This window comes from Myodes glareolus, chromosome 19, assembly GCF_982192425.1.
Source record: "Myodes glareolus chromosome 19, mMyoGla1.1, whole genome shotgun sequence".
NCBI lineage: Eukaryota > Metazoa > Chordata > Mammalia > Rodentia > Cricetidae > Myodes > Myodes glareolus.
The window spans coordinates 43,790,101-43,810,448 of NC_142044.1; the positions used below are offsets into that span (position 1 = coordinate 43,790,101).

Below are 20,348 nucleotides of genomic sequence, written 5' to 3' on the forward strand. Positions count from 1 at the left end.
ATCATGTCTGCATTCTGAGATTCACATTATAGAGACTATCACATGAGCTTGGGGCCCCTGGTCCACTTGGGTTGTCTCTTCTGAGATTCCATGACCTGGTCACAGTCCCCAAGTGTCCCTTGCCTAGGCACTGGTGACAGTAGAGTACATCAGGACTGACTTGCTTTAGTGGTCACTCACTGATCAGCCAACCGCAGAGGAGGAAGCAGCTCCATTTCATCATGCTCCTGGCTGTGGAGCCCAACATAGACAAAGTCACTGGGGAATAACAGAGTGAATGCCATCTGTATCGTGCGCTGTAGTATTATAATCCCCTTGTGTGAGAAGATGTTCACCTTCTTTGTTTCAAACTGTCCCTCCCCAGTGATGTTAAGATCAGAGGGGAGAGATGTGCTACCTACACCAAGTTTTCTCAACATCCGTCAGAAGCCATGCCTTGAGTCTTGTTTCTCATTCTCTTTCTCGTCCTCTGTAACTCAAGCTCAATGACCACTTTCCCTTCAGATTGAGGGATGCCTGCCTGGCCAGCCTCAAGCTTCATAACCCATAAGGCAGAGTCAAGTTTAGACCAGAAACCAAACACATCTCAACTACCACAGGCTGGTCTATTGTGGTCTCAGTGATGCCTTCAGCCATGTGCTGCCCACAGATGAGCCTTGGCACTCAACCCAATCAGAGTGGCCATCCTTCAGTGCATGGATCAGCTATCTGCCTGTCATGTGCACCCGACAACACTTAAACAATTAGCCCAGCAGACAGCTGAGCTGAAAGTCCTACCTCTGTGGTTTTCAAGGCTGTCTAGGCCTGATTCCTGTGACCAGTGGGACCTGGGTGTAAAATAGGTGTAAGAACGCTTGCCCCACCTCTGGCCCCTATGTCCTAGGCTAGGTAAGCCCAACTCACTTCCAAAACAGAACAAAGTTACAACATTTCTAAGTGATGCCCATTTCCCTCCAGGTGGTTGTTACTTTCCTGTCAGGAGAAAAGTACAGTTCTGATAAAACTCCCTACAGTGAGGCCCCTTCAGAAACACAGTAACCAGAGCCGCACACAGTGTGACTGTGTCTTTTCTGATGGGCAGGACACAGGGATAAAAAGGAGGAAAACAAAACCTCAGGGAGCAGAGGTAGATGAAGGAGGGGAAGGAGCTTCCTTGATTTTATGTGGGGAAACATTTCACTAGAACCAGAAACCTGAATAAGCACACTGATATATGAGTTCTGTTGAAATATTTCCCTGTAGACTGGTCCACAGGGTCTGTACATTCATGGGCAACTTGGACATGGTATTGACTAAAGACTACCTCAGACAAGGATGCTGGGAAAGGCCAGCCCTGTACCATATTCCCTTGAAAACCATGGTGTCCTGGAAAGTAACCTGTGGTAGATGGCTTACCTCCTCTTCTGCTGGACAGAGACCCTTTCTGCTGGGTAAGTGGGCACCCTGCCATCTGGAATTCCCACAGAGCTCCTGCTTCTGAGTCTCAGGCCACACTTGTAATCTCCACCCGGTGTCTCCTGATGTACAGAGCTCATTACTTTAAACAGGAAAGACCTGTGGGAGGGGCTCTGAGGGATTCTGAAACATGCATCACTCAGTCTCCACTCTCCTTACCCACTGAGCTTCTCTCTCCCCTTGGCTCCTCCCCTCTGTTTCTTCCACCCCATCCACATTCTTCCATCTGCAAACTCTTTCCTGCTCTCTCTGCAGCCTCTGTCTCTCATCCTCTGGTCACCATCTCCAACTCAACTATGTCACTTTACTTAGAAACAGGGAGAACTGTGGGACTGGAGATTTTGATGTCAGATTTGGAAATTTACATACCGACATAGGTAATTGAGTTAATGGGCCAATTGCAAAAGACAGATGACAGTTTCAAGTATGAAAATTAGATGAAATAAAAAAATTCAAGACATAACTATCTGAAGATATGGGGAAAGAGCACAGCAAGAGTGAAATTTTGATATTTTCCAGAATTGATGTGTGTCTTAATATGACTGTATTATGTGTAAAAAGCAAGTCCCAAATGCCAAAGAGGTCTCTCTTCTGTCATATGGAAAATCTGGAGGTCTGCAGGAGCCAAAACATGAATGACAGAACACTGAGGACATGGAACAGGACAGTGGTCCCCAGGGATGGTCCACAGTGTCCTGGGGAGGGGAATAACCACCTCTACCCTCACGGAAAGTCCAGCGTGTGCTGCAGAGTCCTAGTTGGTTCAGTATCAGGACTCCGGCACCTCTGGGAACCCCAGTAGCCAGCAAGTGTGAAGAAGGTTCAGTGCCCAAAAACAACACAAACCCAGTAAATAAATCACTGAGGCATCCATGAGCAAGTCTAGCCATGGCAACCAGCAGCCAAGTGGACTCTCTCTGTGTGTTTGATGAATAGGGCTGGAAGCTCCTACCTAGAAATTGTGGCTTCGTGCACTGCCTCTAGCACTGGTGTCCTTAGAGTGAAAGCTCTGACTTCAAATCCTAGGACAGGAGCCCAGTGTCTCAGTGACAAACCCTGAGTCCTCAGCCTTGTTCTCATGGCACAAATGGAAAGAACTCAGTCAATCACACCAGGAAACCTATCTGGACTCTGCTGATTGATCAGTATGATGTCATATGACTTGTGCTAAGATTTCAGGTGGGGATTCTGTGAAAACACGGTTGGTGCATAGGCTTTAATACTCTGTGCCTTGATTCCAAGGATGTATCAGCAATGACACATGTCCCCAGCCTACTGCCTTGTGTCCACAGAAGAACTCCTGATGGCACTCCTTACCTCCAAGTTTCTGTTCATGCTGGACATAGACTTCTATTCTGAAGGTTAGGTTTAGACTTTGCCCCCGTTCCTAGTCCGTCCTGAATGAAAGTACATTCAGTTCAGTCCTGACCCTGTCAAGATTAAAAAAATCACAGAACTGTTACGATTCTGCATGAACTGTTTGGAGGAACTTACCATTGACGCCATACAGCTGATGAAGCCAGGCATGGCAGTGTACATCTGTAATCGCAGCACTCAGGAAGCGGGGTGCATGGTCAATCTCTATGGGTTTGAGATCTGTGTGCTCTACAGAGAGAGTCTCAGTTAGCCAGGGCTATAAGTGAGATCCAGTCGCAAAACATAAAATATAAAATGTGGATTCAGGAAATTTCCCTATCTAATTTTCAGAATTCAACAGAACACTCAACCATTTCACAGTCCTAGCTTCACTGATAAGCAACAGAAACAACACCTGATCCCAGTTGTTGCTCAGAAACTAAAAGTAGCTATCACTCCCTAAACAAGGTGTTTCTTGTTCTGTGTATGTGGTACTCACCAGATGGTCAGGGTTCTAGAAAGTACATGACCGCACAAGCTGGCTGTTGTCCTTCTGGATGAAGATCAGGTCAAACCTTCAATATGTACCAGTGTTAGATAAAAGTTCAGATGGTCAGGATGGAAGCCGGATACCAAGTACAACAGAGAAGATGGTTCCTCCCTTGCCACACCTCCGCAGTCTCTCAGCCTCCCATTGCTCGGCAGTCAAGAGAGTCACTGGTAACTTTCCCTCTGTGTTGGGTCTGGCAGAGGCCAATTCATGGGATTCTTTTCTTCACGACATCAGGACCAGGCTTCAGAAACTCCTCTTCTACCACACACAGATACTCACTGCACTCAGTCTTACCTTCAGGGGATGATGCTCACAGATAGGGCCCTGGATTACCCACTGAGTTCGGTTCCCCTTGGCAACTCAGCGAGCTGCTCCCTACCTGGAAGGTGTCCTGGAAAACAGTTCAGATCCCACACTCACCAGTGTTCACACTGCACCGCTGGCTGTCACCAGAAGCTCCATGACGACCAAGGTTTCCTTGTACACTTGGCCGTATGGTGGGCATTGGTCATAGAGAAGTCCCCAGGCTGCTGGCCTTGTGAAGGCAGAACTCAACATCAGGCCTGGGAAGACATACTTACGTTTCCACATTGGAGCAGATCAACGGTAATGTGAGGTCTTAATATAAGTTATAAATCCCTGTGAGAAGGGAAAATGATGCCAGATTCTTGGATCAGGCGATGGGAGGCAACATGGAAAGCCTGGATGGAGGAGCCTGTGAGGACAAAGACACAGATGTCATCAGGACCATAGGCCATGTCAGATAGGACCGGGGGAGGACTCCAATTATGATGGAGCACCCTTCTGTCCTGAGAAACCCTCCATCAGTAGCCCCGGTCAAGAAGGCCTTTCCAAGATCACCTCACACTTATCAACCTTGACACAAGCCAGAAACCTTCAGAGCAGAGACTTTCTCATCATCACTGGCAAGAAATCAGAGTTCCCACTCTGCTCTGCAGGAGACATTTGTTCCTGGTCTTACTTCTTCAAGACCCCTGCCCAGCAAAACCTCCTTTTCTACTGATTCATTTCCAGGTCAGCTCCTCAGGACAGACTCTAGCCCTCTCTCTACAGGTCCTCTCATTTCCTCTTTACCTCTCCACCTCCCTTTCCCCTGGTCCTCCCCCATTACTCCCTTCCCCCACTGTTTTTATGCTTCCTGCAGTTCTTCCTAAGACAGTCAGAAAGCAGTTTGAAGACGATGGAGAGATCACAGTGGACTGAGCCTGAATCCTGTGTGCAAGTCTGTCCTGTTGACAGAGGCCGGCTTTGAGATGCTGGGGAAGCCTTGTCTGACAGGATCCATGATACAAGGGCATCATCTGGGGCATCTGGTACTGCACTGGCCTTTGGAAAATTTGGATATTGGCCATCTAGCTGCTGTGTCTGTTTTCCTCTGAAACTTCATTGCCTTTTCTACTACTGCAGTAGTAAAATCCAGTCTTGCAGAGTTGACTTTAGCTTGTTTCCCCCCCCAGCACTGTCTCCCACAGGCTCAGATGCTCCACAGGAGGAGGCCAGCATGCAAAGGCCTGGATTGGCGAGACAACAGCAGGACCTGCCACCCCCAATTCCTACTACTCCATCCATTCCCCCTGCTCAACAGATACCCCAAGCCCCACCTCCCTCAGCCTCAGCCTACTTCTCCCAGCACCATGTCACCCTACTGTCCCAGGACTCAAACTACTGACCCTGGGTCCTAGGGTAAGTCACACACCAAGTGTTGCACCAACCCCATCTCAGTATGCTCAGCCTCTCCCCTTTAGGGACTCCGTATGCAAAAGAAATGCTTTAAAAAAAATAAAAGAAAATAAACGAAGAAAAACAGAACAGAGAAGTATCTATTTTTTAAAGGTTTATTATGTTATCTTGCTCAGGTTGGGAGCCAGAGGAATTGTGTTTTAGAGACAATCACCCCATCCGTGACCTTCATTCACACGCGCTAACCATCATTTTGTTCTCAGTTGATGTTTTTAAGTATCTTCCCCTCTGGGCAAGAGCAGCACACGTGATGAGCATGAAGACGTGCTGTGTGTCAGAGCCGACCTAGCACAGACTCATGGTCTATGAGGTCCAGAGAGGGTCCCGCCGCCATGTTGCTCTGCTCCCCTTGGCCATCAGGTTCAGAGTAGATGTGCCTTTTTCAGACTTGACTTCTGCCAGCCGTTGAACAAGGAAGCAATCACACGCCATATTTTCCTTGAAACTGCATGACTGTGGGTCATATGATCCAGAGGGCAGTGCTGTTGCAGGTAAGGAGACTCCAGAGGTGGTCGGCGGGGAGTTCAGGGTCAAAGTACGGATGCTCACTCCTGCCACAAAAACATATGACTCAAAACTATTCTTAATTTCTAATGAATATTTCTGCAGAAATAGCTAAAAGCTACCTTTTAAATTCTGTAGAATTGAAGGCAAAGAAATAACTGCGATCTTCTACAATGAGCACAGCTATAAGATTTATATTTTCTGATTTCATGTGATTCTACAAGACAGTGAACACCGTGGAGTGCTGTCATGAGAGCAGACACACAGATGAGAGAGAGTGCAGAGAAAGACTCTGCCATCCACTGTAATATTTGGGAATAATTTTCAATGTAATTTTTCATCATTCCAAGTAAAGATCTTGGTAAACCTCACTTCAGGACTGAATTCCTCCTTGCCTTAGATTTCCTACATGTCCCAATGCTTCATTCTGGATTACCTTGTTCACTGTCTTCTGCCTCTCCCATGTTCACATTTTTCCAGGGTCTTTTGCTTTGATGAAGAGAGTTGAATGAGTCTTTCCTTGACACTGAAAGACCTGCATGCTGGAAGAGACATACGAATGACCACATCTGGGGATAATAGTAAAACACAGAGTTTCTAATACACCACATCACTGAGTATTTAATAAGACGTATAAAGTCAGATTCCAAACACAATTTCTTAACTGCCATCTAGAGCAGAACTGTAAGCTGTTAAACTTGCTGTGGCCTGTGCTATTCCTTGACTTCCCACAGGGGAAGGTGTTTGTAACACCGTTTTGTTTTGTTTGGGCTTTTTGAGACAGTGTTTCTGTGTGAAACAGTTCTGTCTGTCCTGGAACCAGCTCTCCTAGACCATGCTGGCCTTAAGAAAGCATGGAGATCTGCATGACTCTGTCTCCTGAGTGCTGGGATTAAAGGGGTGTGCCGCTATCACCCAGCATAAAGTATGTCTTTTTAAAATAAATATAAATGCTGGGCGGTGGGAGCACACACCATTAATCCCAGCACTTGGGAGGCAGAGCAGGCAGATCTGTGAGTTTAAGGCCAGCTTATTCTACAGAGATTGTTCTGGAATAGTTAAGGATACACAGAGAAACCCTATCAAAAAATATAAAAAACAAATAGAAATATATATATATATATATATATACCTGAAACATCATCTACGTCATCCAGGAGGCCGAGGACCATGGTACACAACTTTAATCCCTTACTCAGTGGTAAACACATCACGTTGATTTGAGGCCCATCAGGTATACACAGTAAGTTTCTGGTCAGCCAGGACTACACAATAGATTATCCCCTGCCCCTGCCCTGCTTTTTAAAAGGCAGGCTTTCTCTGTGTATCCCTGGCAGGCCTGGAAATCACTCAGAGATTGATCTACCTTGACTTTCTGAGTGTAAGGATTAAAGGCCTATGCCAACACTGCCCAAACTACTCTTAAAGAAAGGAAAAGACCTTGGGGGGTGGCGGCACGTGCCTTTAAACCCAGAATTTGGGAGGCAGAGGCAGGCAGATCTGCCAGTTAGAGGCCAGCCTGGTCTACAGAGTAGATTCCAGGACAGGCTCCAAAGTAACACAGAGAAATCTTGTCTCAAAAAAAAATTCCTCTAGGGACTGCATGGCTAACTGCAAGCTGTGGTTGGTGTCCGCCTCTGCCCACCAAGACCTCTCACACGGGGAGCTTGGGCATAGAGCAAACGTCATAGAACAATGTCCACTGAATCGATATTGTTCCCACACCACTACAAAGTCAACAAAAATGTGCCAGCGAGCAGAGCTCCATATAATCCTGCTGTCGGGGGAGGGCTAAAGAGATGGCTCACTGGCTAAGAGCACTCACTGCTCGTCCAGGAGACCCAGGTTCAATTCCAGCATCCATGTGGCAGCTCACAACTCTCTGTAACTTCACTTCCAGGGAATTCAACATCGTTACACAGACTTACATGCAGGGAAAACACCAATGCACATAAAATAAATAAATAAGTCTTAAAAACAATATAAAATTAATATTAATTTTATTTAGGTGAACTTTGAATTAAAAGAGCAATGTGGAACTAACCCAAGCACCTCTAAAGAACTTCCTGGGCAGAAGGCATTTAAGATCGATTCTTCCCTGTTAGTATATGCACACCCAAATGATTTTATTTCAACAACTTTTTAATTTTTTTTGAGACAAAGTCTCTGTGAGCTCCGGTTGTCGGGAACTCGCTCTGAAGACCAGACTGGTCTTGAACACAGATCACCTGCCTCTTCCTCGCGATTGCTGAGAGTAAGGCGTGAGCCACCACCACCTGGCTCAGTAACAAATGTGAGCCTGGCTGCTGTGGTGCTCCTGTCACTGCCTAGCCCACTGTACCCTGCAAGTGCATTCAGTGACCTCTTTTCTTGCTGGGCAGTGGTGGAACACGCCTTTAATCCCAGCACTTGGGAGGGAAAGACAGGCAGATCTCTGAGTTCGATGCCAGCTTGGTCTACAAGAGCTAGTTCCAGATAGGGTCCAAAGCTACAAAGAAACCCTGTCTTGAAAAAACCAAAAACAAATCAAAACAACAAACCCATTTTCTTCCTAACAGAGGCAAAGGCAGATAAAAGGTGAGACCCAGACTGTCTCAGGGAGGCTCTGAGCGGATGCCACAGACAGTAATCGCAGGGCGGTGTGGACCTTAGCTTACACTTCAGCTCGGATCTTAATCAGCCACTGATCCTCGGGTCATTTACCTTCTGAGAACCTCAGTCTTCTCACTTGTGACAGAACGGGCTGGCTCACAGATGTGATACTAAAAAACCCAGGGTTCAAATACCACCTCTACTGTTTCCTAGCTGTATAATCGACAGTAAACCAACTTCCAGTGTCTCAGCTTCCACAAAACAAGGATAACACTTAATAATATTTTGGGAAGAAGGGATGACAAAAGTAAACCATGACAAGAGAGCTCCGTAAACGTTGGCCATTATTACTGTGTGGAAAAGGGAAGAGACTTCAAATGGAAGGGATGGTGGGCAACCGGTTACCATGTCATGGAAGACATGACAAGGTTTTGGAAAGTGACACACTTAGTGGCAACCTCTTGCCCGCTGCAGGTGTGTCAGCTTCTGGGAGACACCAACAGGCTCTTTTAAGCCCTCCCTAATGAAGATGATTGTGCCTATACTGGCAGACAGACACGTGAACGACCCAGCATGGAGTAAAAGGCAACTTACATTTCACTTTACTTCCCTCATGGAAGTGATAGGCCACACAATCCCTAAGGATGGGACCATGAAACCAGGAAGACAAAGAAGAGGTGTCACAGTCTAGAGCCCGTTTCTTTGGCCCTGGATGGGGAGGTGTTTCCTTTTACCTTCTTTCTCGGACCTGAGCCTCAGAATAAAAAGGAACCCAGGTGGTCTCTGGTCAGGACTAAGCTCCTTATCTCAGTTTACCAATCCTGCAACTCTCAACCACCAAGGCTTTGCTAAAACGATGCTGTGGCATACCTCCAAGTGAGGCCTTCCGGGTCACCTTTCCCGGCAGGGCTGAGCCCTTTCCCTCTTACCTCAGTGTCCTGTTGTCTCCATGATGCCAAACTCAACTCCTTCCACCACAACCAGTGCAAGAAAGATTCACAGCTCAGATGGAAAGGGATCCTGGCATTTACAAGCCAAGGAATGGAGGGAAAAGTATCCTGGCAGTCGGGGAGCGGGGGCAAGAAATACCCAGCATCACAGCTTGGGAGAAGAGTATTCCAACGGTTGAGAGCCAAGGAATAGCACAGGGCACAGTAAATGTAGCAGCTTACAGCCCTGCTCTAGGAAAAGGCTTCACTACCAGGGAGAGTTCTCCTGCTTACACAGCCCTCTGGACCAGAAGACCCAGCCCCAGGCAGTGGCAAGAAACACCTGCCACATGGAGCAATTAGTTGTTCAAATTCAGGTAGAAGTCAAGGCTGACAAAGAGCCACAAGTCACTCTGGATCCAGAAGACCCAGGGGAGCAAAGCAACAACAGTTGAGACCCCGTCTGGATGCCTCAGTGGATCAGTCTCTGCTGGGTCTGCTCTGAAACACAGCAGGCCCTCGTTTTCTCATCCAGCCTGCTGCTCTTGCCCACAAGACCCTTACGGAAAACACCAGCTGAGGCCAAAGTGATCCCCAGCTTGTGTGCGTGGAGGCCATGGAGAGGAACGACCTGTCCCTGACACAATTCCTCTGGCTCCCGACCTGAGCAAATTAAACATGATAAGCCCTAAAAAAGAAAAAGAAAAAATACAAAGATGATGCTCCTCTATTTTCTTCTTCATTTTTTTACATTTTTATTGCTGCAGGTGGAGGTCCTGAGAGGGAGGGCTGAGCCCTCTGACTCATGAGGGTCACATGGTTGCCTTACCCTAGAACACAGGGCCAATAGTTTGAGTCCTGGTGTGTCTGTGGGGTGGCTGGCTGTTGGTCAGTGGGGGTGGTTGGAGCAGCAGGAGTTGCGGGGGGGGGGGGGGCAGTCCCTTTCATGCAGGCCATCCTCCTGCACCGCAATGAACTTCTAGGAGCCACTGCTGCACCTGTGGCTGTTGAAGTTTTTGATTGATGATGATAGCACCAGGAAATCCTTCTCTTGGCAGTGCTTGGCCTGGTACCAGCAGAGGGCAAAAAGCTGTCTGCAGATGAGGTGTCCACCATTGGGTTCCTGTTTGCAGCCTTTGTTGTCCTGCATCGTCTTCATCTTCGGGCAGGAACACTCGGCGTGGAGGCACAGGCAGGCCTGTACCAGAGCCTGTTTGCAGCGTGGATGCTCAGGAGGTGAGAGCCAGCTGGGCTCTGTGTGGCTGCTGTGTGCTGGTTGTTGCTCTCATCATCCAAGCCAAGATCTGGTTTCTCCAATTCGTGGTCGTGGTTTTTAGTGTTATAACGGGTGATACACAGGTCATAATCCTGGAGGGGGAAACAAGATGAAGGTCAACTCTGCAGCACTGAAGGAATTCAAAAGCATTTTATATATTTTGTCTGGGATAGAAAATTCCTTTGATAAAAAGACAAAAGCATTCTCTTCAGCCCTGTCACTTCCCACAAAGTCAGGCGTTTTTTAACATTTTTTTTTTCTGAGAAAGGGTTTCTATGTAGCTAAACTAGGCTGTCCTGGAACTAGCTCCTGTAGACCAGGCTGACCTTGAAATTACTGAGATCTGCCTGCCTCTGCCTCCCGAAAGCTGGGATTAAATTCATGCACCATCAACACCCATTTTCTTTTCTTTAAGAGAAGGTTGGCCAGTGGTGTCACGTGCCTTTAATCCCTGCACTCAGGAAGCCAAGGTAGGCTGATGTCTGAGTTCAAGACCAACCTGGTTTACAGAGTGAGTTACGGGTGAGCTAGGGATACACAGAGAAAGTCTGCCTTTAAAGAGAGTGTGGGGTATCTACTGTGTAGTCATGAGTGACTGGTTTGTATATGCTTCTGCCTACCAAAGACCTTTCTTGTAGGTAGCTGTGCACAGAGCAAACTTCAAAATACAAAATCCATTGAATAAACATTGTTTTTACACCACTATAAAGTCAAAACATGATGTCAGGGATCAAGGGTCTATACAATAATGTGGCAGAGGAAGAGTTGGAGAGATGGCCCAGTGGTTAAGAGCACTGGCTGCTCTTCCAGAAAATCCAGAGTCAATTCCAGCTCCTACATGGTAGTTCACCAGTTAACTCCAGTTTCAGGGAACAGGACACACTCACACAGACATACATGCAGGAAAATAGCAAAGCACTTGAAACAAATATTAAAACAACAGTAATATGAAATTTAAATTTCACTTTAATCAGCTGACCATTAAATTTAAAAAATGTGGAATTACCACACGCACTCAGAATAACTTCCTGGGCAGAAGGCATTTGAGATCATTCTTCCCTGTTCGGTATATGCACACCCAAATGATTTTAATTCAACAACTTTCTTTTTGAAACACAGTCTCTCTGTGTAGCCCTTGCTGTCCTGGAAATTACTCTGTAGATCAAACTGGCCTGGAACACAGAGAGAACCAACTGCCTCTGCCTCCTGAGTGCTGGAATTAAGGCGTGAACCACCACCACCTGGCTCAAAGACAAATTTCAGGCTGGGAGCTGCTGCACACCTGTTATTGTCCCTTGCAAGTGTATTCAATAAAACTATTTTCTGGCGGAGCTCTCCCAAATCCCATCCCAGCCTTCATCCAGATCCTTCATCTGACGATGGATGGAGATAGAGACAGAGACCCACATTGGAACACTGTACTTAACTCCCTAGGTCCAAACGAGAAGCTGAAGGAAAGAGAATGTGAGCAAAGAAGGCAAGACCAGAGGGAACCTTCATCCGACGATGGATGGCGATACAGACGGAGACCCACATTGGAGCACCTGACTGATCCCCCCAAGGTCCAAATGAGGGGCAGAAGGAGGAAGAACATGAAAAAGAAAATCAGGACTGCGAGGGATGCGATCACCCACTGATACAAGGGGACTGATCTAATGAGCATTCCCCAAGGCCAGTTGGACTGGGACTGAACGAGGACGTGATCCAACCAGATTCTCTGAATGTGGCCGGATTCTCTGAATGTGGCTGGCCTGGAGTCTTTCTGAAAAGCCATTGACAATGACACTGGGACTTGTTTCCTCTGCTTATACTGGATTTTGGGGATCCAGTCTGTATGGATACTCACCTTCCTGGACCTGGAGGGAGGGGGGAGGAACTTGAACTTCCCACAGGGCAGGAAACCCTGACTGCTCTTAGGGATGAAGAGGGAGGAGGAGAGGGAGTGGGGGGAGTGGGAGGGTGTTGGGAGTAGGGGCGGAAATGGAAACTTTTATAATTTAATAAAATTACTTTCTAAAAAAAAAAAAAACCTATTTTCTTCTGAAAATGGGGAGGAGGGAAATCCAGACATAAATTGAGACCCAGACTGTCTCAAGGAGGATTAGAGTAAGATGCCAAATAGTGATACCACAGAAAAACACAGGATTCAAATATCACCTCTAGTGTTCTTAGCTGTACAACCCACAGCGAGTCACCTCCATTGTCTCAGCTTCCATAAAACAAGGACGATATCAGTCTAAAGTACTTTGGGAAGAAGGGTTTATAAAAGCAAATCACTCAGAAGAGTGCTACATAAATGCGTTATTACTGCGTGGAGAGAGATAGAGAGAGAGAGAGAGAGAGAGAGAGAGAGAGAGAGAGAGAGAGAGATCAAACGTGAGGTGTGGTGGATACCCAGGTGCTGTGTCACAGGAAAAACATAACAAGACTTTGGAAGCTGACATACTTAGTGGCAACCGCCTGTCCTTTCCAGCTTTGTCAATTTCCTGGGGAATACGGGAAGAAAAGCCTGAGAATGCCCCAATAATCAACGCTGTTTCCCTTTACTTCCTGCATAGAAGTAAAAGGCTGCACAATCCCTAAAGTGCAGGACCGAGAAACCAAGAAGACAAAGAAGTGGAGTCACAGTTAGAGCCCCTTTTCCATGCCCCTGGATGGGAAGGCGTTTCCTTCCTCCTTCTTCCACAGACCTGAGGCAACAGAATAAAAAAATGAGCCGCGGTGGTCTCTGGTCATGACTAAGCTCCTTTCCTCAGTTTACCAATCCTGCAACTCTCCACCCACAAGGCATCACTAGAATGGTGTTGCAGTGCACTTCTGAGTGAGGCCCTTTTCCTCTTACCTCAGTTGCCTGCGATTTCTCCATGATGCCAGATTCAATATCCTCAGTCATCACCAGGTGCTGCAAAGTATCACAGCCCAGGTAGAAAGGGATCCTGGCAGTCAGGAGCCAAGGAATCCTGAGTGCTCCAGCTGGGATGGAAAAGTATTCTGGCATTCAGGGGCCAGGAAATACCAAGGGCTACAGCTCAGGTGGAAGAGTATTCAGGTAGTCGGGAGCAGGGAGTAGCATAGGTCACACACAATAAGCTTAGCAGCTCACAGCCCTGCTCTAGGAGGAGAGGCTTCACCAGCGAAGGTCTTACACTTTGGGTCCAGTGCTCCTGAGTTTAACAGCTCTGCTCTGCTAGGGGAAGGTTTCCCAGCCAAAGTGTTAGAGCCCTGCTCCACTCCTCTGTCTCCAGCTCCTGTCCTCTGGAGAAAGAAGGTCTTCACCTAACCTCATTCAAGAGATTTACTGGGAGGGAAGAATCCAGGAGAGCGGTTGCCCCTGCCAGGGTGGAAGAAGAGTGGCTGAAAACTCAGCAGGAAGAGGGCTTATCTAGGGTTTCCTCGGGGTGGAGTTTTTCCAGAGAGAAGGTTTACAGGGTGGAAATTGGTCAGATTTCAATCCCTTCAGCTTGGATTAGCTAAATTTCTCATCAGGGATTGGTTTGTTTCCCTGCACAGGGATTGGATGGTTTTCTGCTTAGCTGGTAAGGGGCAGATTGAGCTCTGGTTACAGGGCCAAAGTGTGTTTCCTTCACTGGCCCCTTTGAACCTTTTGGCTCTGATGTTAAAGCCAGGGCATATTTCTTTGACTGACTCTGATTCTAGGGCCAATGTGTGTTTCTTTGGCACTGGTTTCAGAGTCAGGGTATGTTTATTTTGTTCTGGATTAAGGGCAAAAGTATTTCTTTCACTGACCCAAGTCTCTGAGAGAGGATTTCTTTCACTGGCTCAGGTCTCTGAGTCAGGGTATGTTTCCTTTACTGGCTCTGATTTCAGGGACAGAGTGGTGGTTTTTTTGGTTTTTTTTTGCTTGCAATATTTACCCCACAATATTGCCCTCCCCTCTCACCGAGAGTGTGCTCACTGAAAACTACACCTGAACTGCAGACCAATCACACCCTAGGAAATAAGAAAACCCAGTTCATGCTTGCCCAAGCCCTGCCTCCATTAAGGAGGCCCTAAGTAGGGAGGCTTATGGGAGTTGTAGTTTTCTTTGGCGTGCATGAGCCGTGGCATTGTCTTAGTAAAACATAAAACTCCTGGAAGGTGCTTCTCTCATCATCCTGGGCATGTCAACTTTAAACCCTCCCCAGCACCTAGGATGGATGTGTCCAGGCACCAAGCCAACCTATGCACCCTCCCCACGTAGGAAGCAAAGATGCCCTTCTACTTGGATGCTTAGAAGATATGCCTAGTCCCTTTCTCAACTCAGGAAGAGACTGGAATGTTCTTAATCCCTTTGTCTGCTCTAATGTTCTGCTTGCTCAAAATTCTCAGAACTGGCCTGGTGAGATGGTTTAGCATGGAAAAGAGCTTGGCACACAAACTACCTGAGTGCTACCTGAGTTCAAATCTCCATCCCAGATGCAAACTTGGAAGGAGAGAACAGACTCCATGAAGTTGTCCTGATCGCCACATGCACACCACCCACACACAAATCAAACAAACACACACACACATGCACACACGCACGCACACACACTAAATAAATAAATAAATGTGATTTTTAAAAAAGGCAAGGACTGGAGAAATGGTTCAGTGGTTCGTGGCTGTTTTTCAGAGGACCCAGGTCGATTCCCATCACCCACAGCACAACTCACACATGTCAGTGACTCCAGCTGTATTGGCTCCTTCTCTCTCTTCTGACCTCTGAGGACACCAGACACTAACTTTGAAGCCAGGAGGCGGGGAGGGTAAGAAGAGAGGGTGAGTGTAACATGTATATATGACCAGCCATGGTGACACAAGACTTTAATCCCTACATTTGGGAGGCAGAGTCAGGCAGATCTCTGTGAGTTCAAGGCCAGCCTGGTCTACAGAGAGAGTTCCAGGACAGCCAAGGATACGATGAGAAACCCAGTCTTGAAAGAAACCAAAAGCAAACACCTGTATGTAGGAGCCAGCCATGGTAAGCTAAATATGAACAGATCACACAAAGGAAGTTCTTTACTTCCAACCATTATCACCTGCCAGTGTAGGACTCAGCCACTGATAAGTTTAATGGAGGCCTGAGTCTCAGTAGTTTACCCTGAAGCCATACCTGGTTGCAGGATTGAGCACGAACTGAGATTACCCAGGCACAACTCAGGAACAGACCATCCAAAGGAAATGCCTAATATTTTAACCATTGTAGGTAGGATCACCTGCCAGCAAACTCACCAGGACACCCCTAGACAAATGTCAGCCAACCATGGGTCTTGAACCTCAGTAACCCCTCACCCCCACCCTTACTATTATAAAAACCCAACTGTAACTGAACTCGAGGCTCTCATTTTATTCCAATACATTGGCCATGTGGAGAAACCAAGTTTGCAAACATGCATAAAGTCAAGGTTCTTTGCTTTTACATACAGGACTTAGTCTCCTTGTCGGCTTTTGGGGGACTGTGCGGATTTGGACAAAATACTATATACATAAAAATTCTACTGATATATGTTCTAACCCTCAGGCTAGGGCAGACGACTCAGTCAGTAAAGTGATGGCAGCTAAAGCATGGGACCCGAGTTCCATCCCTGCACATGATGGAGTACGCCTGTAACCCCAGCACCGGGTAAGCAGAGACAGGAGGATCGCTATGTCTTGCTGACCAGACAGCATAGCTCAGTGAGTGGCAAGAGATCAAGGAAGACACCTGCAGTCAAGTTCTAGCCAATTCGAGTACACACACGGAGTCCCCACAACTTCCTTCTACATCCTGGGTTTTCAGGGATCGTTGCACAGCCTCACAAACATCTGAAATCCAGAGAAATGCAGTCTGCATCTTACTTCTCCCAGATCCCAACTCCCATCTCCCTACCTCTTGTTGTTGTTGCCCTTTATCTTTAAATTTGTATCTACTTATTTATGTGTAATATTAGAGTTTTGCCTTCATGTATGCCTGCACATGCCTTTAATCCCAGCACTCAAGAGACTGAAGCAGGTAAATCTTTGAGTTCATGGTTGGGGTAGTCTACAGAGCAAGTTCCAGGACAGCCAGGGCTACACAGGTAAACCCTCTGGAAAAAGGAAAACAAAAACAAAAAATTTGTCATCTCCTCTTCCGTGAGGATCCCTGAGACCCAGGGGCAGAGGCTGTGCACTGTCCCATTTGTGGTTGAGCCTTCACGGACACTCATTCTCTGGAATGTGACTGCTTGTGAGTTTCTGCAAGCAGGATTGGATTTTAGTGAGGGTTTTTTTTGTCTGTTTGTTTTTTTATCAGGCTGTTGTTTCAGAGACACATTATGTACCCCTGGTAGGCCTGGAAGTTTTTGTTTGAGGTAGTGGCTCTGACTGGACATGGACATCACAAATTGGTGAGACTCTGTGGTCAGTCAGTCTGAGGGTTTGTCTGTCTCCACCTCCCAGCACCTGCATGACAGGAGTATGTTGTAGTACAGATTTACAAGGGTGCAGAGAATCCATCTCAGGTCCTTGTGTTTGCACTGAAAGGGTTGTATTGACTGAGCCATCATCCTCACACTGAATCTTCGCCTTTAATCCACACAAATGATTTTTTTTCCTTTTACTTCTAGGGCAAGAATACAGAGCCTCAGACATGATAGGAAAGTGTCCAACTTTGAGTTACATTCAAAACCTTACAGAAGTGGCACGGTCATTTTCCTGTCTCAGATTCCTAGCAGCCAGGCTGGAGAGACAGCTCAGTGGTTGAGAACACTGGAGATTTTGGCAGAGGAACCAAGTTTGTTTCACAGAACCATGTAAAATTGATCACAACCACCCCAAACTCCAGCTCCAGAAGATCCCAAACCTCTGGACTCTGCAGGCACCCACACTTATGAACACGCACACATACACAAAACAGCCCCTACACCCTGTGCAGGAACATAATTTATACACAATAAATTTAAAACAAAGCCAACCAGGGCTAAAGAGACGGCTCAATGGTTAAGAGCACTGCCTACTCTTCCAGATAAACCTTGAGTTCCATTCCCAACACCCACGTGGCAGCTTACAGCTGTCTGTAATTCCAGATTCAGGGGGTCTGACACCAATACACTAAAATAAAAATAAAATAAAATAAAAGTTAAATAAACTCCTGTGAGGTCCTTGGATCCCAGCAAGGGGCCCCACTCTGTGCTGAGGAGATACAAAGTGGTGAGTGAGTGGCCACCCAGCAGGACAGTCCTGGGGAACAGAGTGCAAGCCCCGTTCAATGCCCTAAACTTTTCTTGCCATCCAGTCGAGCTCGTTCCCAGCTATTGGCTTCCTTTTCCCCTTCCATCTTGTGCCCAAGCACTACATTTCAGCTGCGGGGTCCTTGGATCTCCAAACTCAGCCTGCTTTGGGGCCGAGAGGTCCGGGGAGCCAGCGGGGAATGGTCCTGCATCTGGGCCTTCTTTGAACCATACTACTCTGCCCCCCAACCCTGCTGTTTTGTCTGCAAGGTCCTTGGAGCCCAGCAAGAAACCCTGCTCCCATGCTGAGGAGAAACGGAGTGGAAGAGATGGGCAGACGCCAGTGCAGGAATTCCTCCAACAACCTGAAAAGCAACATAACACCACAATCCAGTGAACACGCAACAGCAAGACTTGAACACCCTAACCCATAAGAATTAGAAGAAATTGACTTTAAAAGTAACCTTATGAAAATGATGGAGACCCTTAAACAGGAAGTGAAAAACTCACTTAAAGAAATGGAAGAGAAGACAAACAGTTAGAAGAAATTAATAAATCCCTCAAAGATACCCAAGAAATCGCAATCAAACAGGTAAAGGAAACAATTCAAGACTTAAAGACCAAAATGGAGGTAATAATGAAAACACAAATTGAGGGATGTTTGGATATGGAAAATCTGGGTAAATGAACAGGAACTACAGAGAAAAGTATGACCAACAGAATAGAAGAAATAGAAGAAAGAATTTCAGGCACTGAAGATACTATAGAGGAAATAGACTCATTGATTAAAAAAAACAATAAATCCAACAAATTCTTAACTCAAACCATCCAGGAAATCAGGGAAACCATGAAAAGACCAAACCTAGGAATAATGAGGGTAGAAGAAGGAGAAGAATTCCAGCTCAAAGACCCAGAAAATATATTCAAAAAATTATAGAAGAAAACTTTCCCAACCTAAGGAAGGATATTCCTATGAAGGTACAAGAAGCTTACAGAACACCAAATACACTGGATCAAAAAAAATCCCTAGCCATATAAATATCAAAGCATTATCATGCAGAATAAAGAAAGAACATTAAGAACTGCAAAGGGAAAAGTTCAAGAAACAAATAAAGGTAAACCAATCAGAATTACACCGGACTTCTCTATGGAAACCATGAAAGCCAGAAGGTCTTGGATAGATGTGCTGAAGACACTAAGAGACCATGGATGTAAGCCCAGACTACTATACCCAGCAAAGTTTTCTTTCACCACCAATAGAGAAAACAAGATATTCCAGGACAAAAACAGATTTAAATAATATGTAGCCACAAACTCAACCTTACAGAAAGTACTAGAAGGAAAACCTCAACTCAAGGAAGTCAACACCACCCACAATAGCACAGACATCTGACAACCCTCCACCAGCACAACTCAAAGAAGGGAAACACATAAACACTACCATCGAAATAATAACCAGAGTTAACAACCACTGTTATTAATATCACTTAATATCAATGGACTCAATTCACCTATAAAAAGGCAAAGGTTAAGAGAATGGATAAGAAAACAGGATCCAACATTCTGCTGTTTACAAGAAACACACATCAACCTCAAAGACAAACACTTCCTCAGAGTAAAGGGTTGGGAAAAGTTTTCCAATCAAATAGAGCAAAGAAACAAGTGGGTGTGGCTATCCTCATATCTAACAAAATTGATTTCAAACTAAAATCAATCAGAAGAGATGGAGAAGGACACTTTATACTCATAACAGGAACAGTTCATCAGAATGAATTAGTCTCAATCTTAATATTTGTAAGCCTAATATAAAAGAACACACATATGTAAAAGAATCATTACTAGAACTCAAATCACACATCAGATCCCACACACTAATAGTAGGAAATTTCAACACTCTTCTCTCACCAATGGACAGAGCAACCAGACAGAAACTTAACAGAGAAATAGGAGACTAACAGATATAATAAATCAAATGGATTTAACAGACAGCTATAGAACATTCCACCCAAACAGGAAAGAATATACCTTCTTCTCAGCACCTCATGATACCTTCTCGAAAATTGATCACATACTTGGTAACAAAGCAAACATCCACAGGTACAAAAAAAATCTAGTAATCATGTGTGTCTTTTCAGATCAACAAGGATTAAAGTTAAAATTTAACAACAATTTCACCCCCAAAAAGCTTACAATGTCATGGAAACTTAAGAGTCAACTACTGAAATACCCCTGGGTCAAGGAAAAAAAAGAAAGAAATTAAAGTCTTCCTTGAATTCAAAGAGAGAGAGAGAGAGAGAGAGAGAGAGAGAGAGAGAGAACACCCAAATCTATGGGACACTCTGGAAGCAGTGCTAAGAAGGAATTTCTTAGCACTAAGTGCCCACAGAAAGAAATTGGACAAAGCTCCCATTAGAGACATAACAGCACATCTGAAAGCTCTAGAAAAAAAGAAGCAGATTCACCCAGAAGGTGTAGAAGACTGGAAATTATCAAACTGAGGGCTGAAATCAACAAAATAGGAACACAGAAAATAATCCACAGGATCAATAAAACAAAGAACTAGTTCTTTGAGAAAATCAACAAAATTGACAAACCCCTATCCAAATTAATCAAAAGGCAAAGAGAGAACACACAAATTAACAAGATCAGAAATGAAAAGGGGGACATAACAACAGACACTGAGGAAATTCAGAGAATCATTAGGTCTTACTACAAAAGTCTGTATGCCACAAAATTGGAAAATGTACAAGAAA

At 45.7% G+C, this 20,348-nt stretch overlaps 1 protein-coding gene across 4 annotated transcripts in view; it reads right to left on the minus strand.

The window, feature by feature from the left end:
- Positions 1-5,206: 5,206 nt before the first annotated feature.
- Positions 5,207-20,348, minus strand: part of LOC148118970 (histone acetyltransferase p300-like) — a 95,316-nt gene continuing 80,174 nt past the window's right edge. Inside the window, exons 1-5 of one of the 4 annotated variants that reach the window (XM_087899084.1) lie at positions 13,269-14,228; positions 9,980-10,518; positions 9,151-9,838; positions 6,066-6,171; positions 5,207-5,676 (exon numbers count right to left, since the gene is read on the minus strand). In XM_087899084.1, coding sequence (XP_087755210.1) covers positions 10,306-10,518; positions 13,269-13,424 — 369 coding nt within the window. In that variant the 5' untranslated portion in view covers positions 13,425-14,228 and the 3' untranslated portion in view covers positions 5,207-5,676; positions 6,066-6,171; positions 9,151-9,838; positions 9,980-10,305. Of the gene's footprint in view, positions 5,677-6,065; positions 6,172-9,150; positions 10,519-13,268; positions 14,229-20,348 lie in introns of those variants that run through there. The other 3 variants (XM_087899085.1, XM_087899083.1, XM_087899087.1) reach the window with 3 other exon arrangements.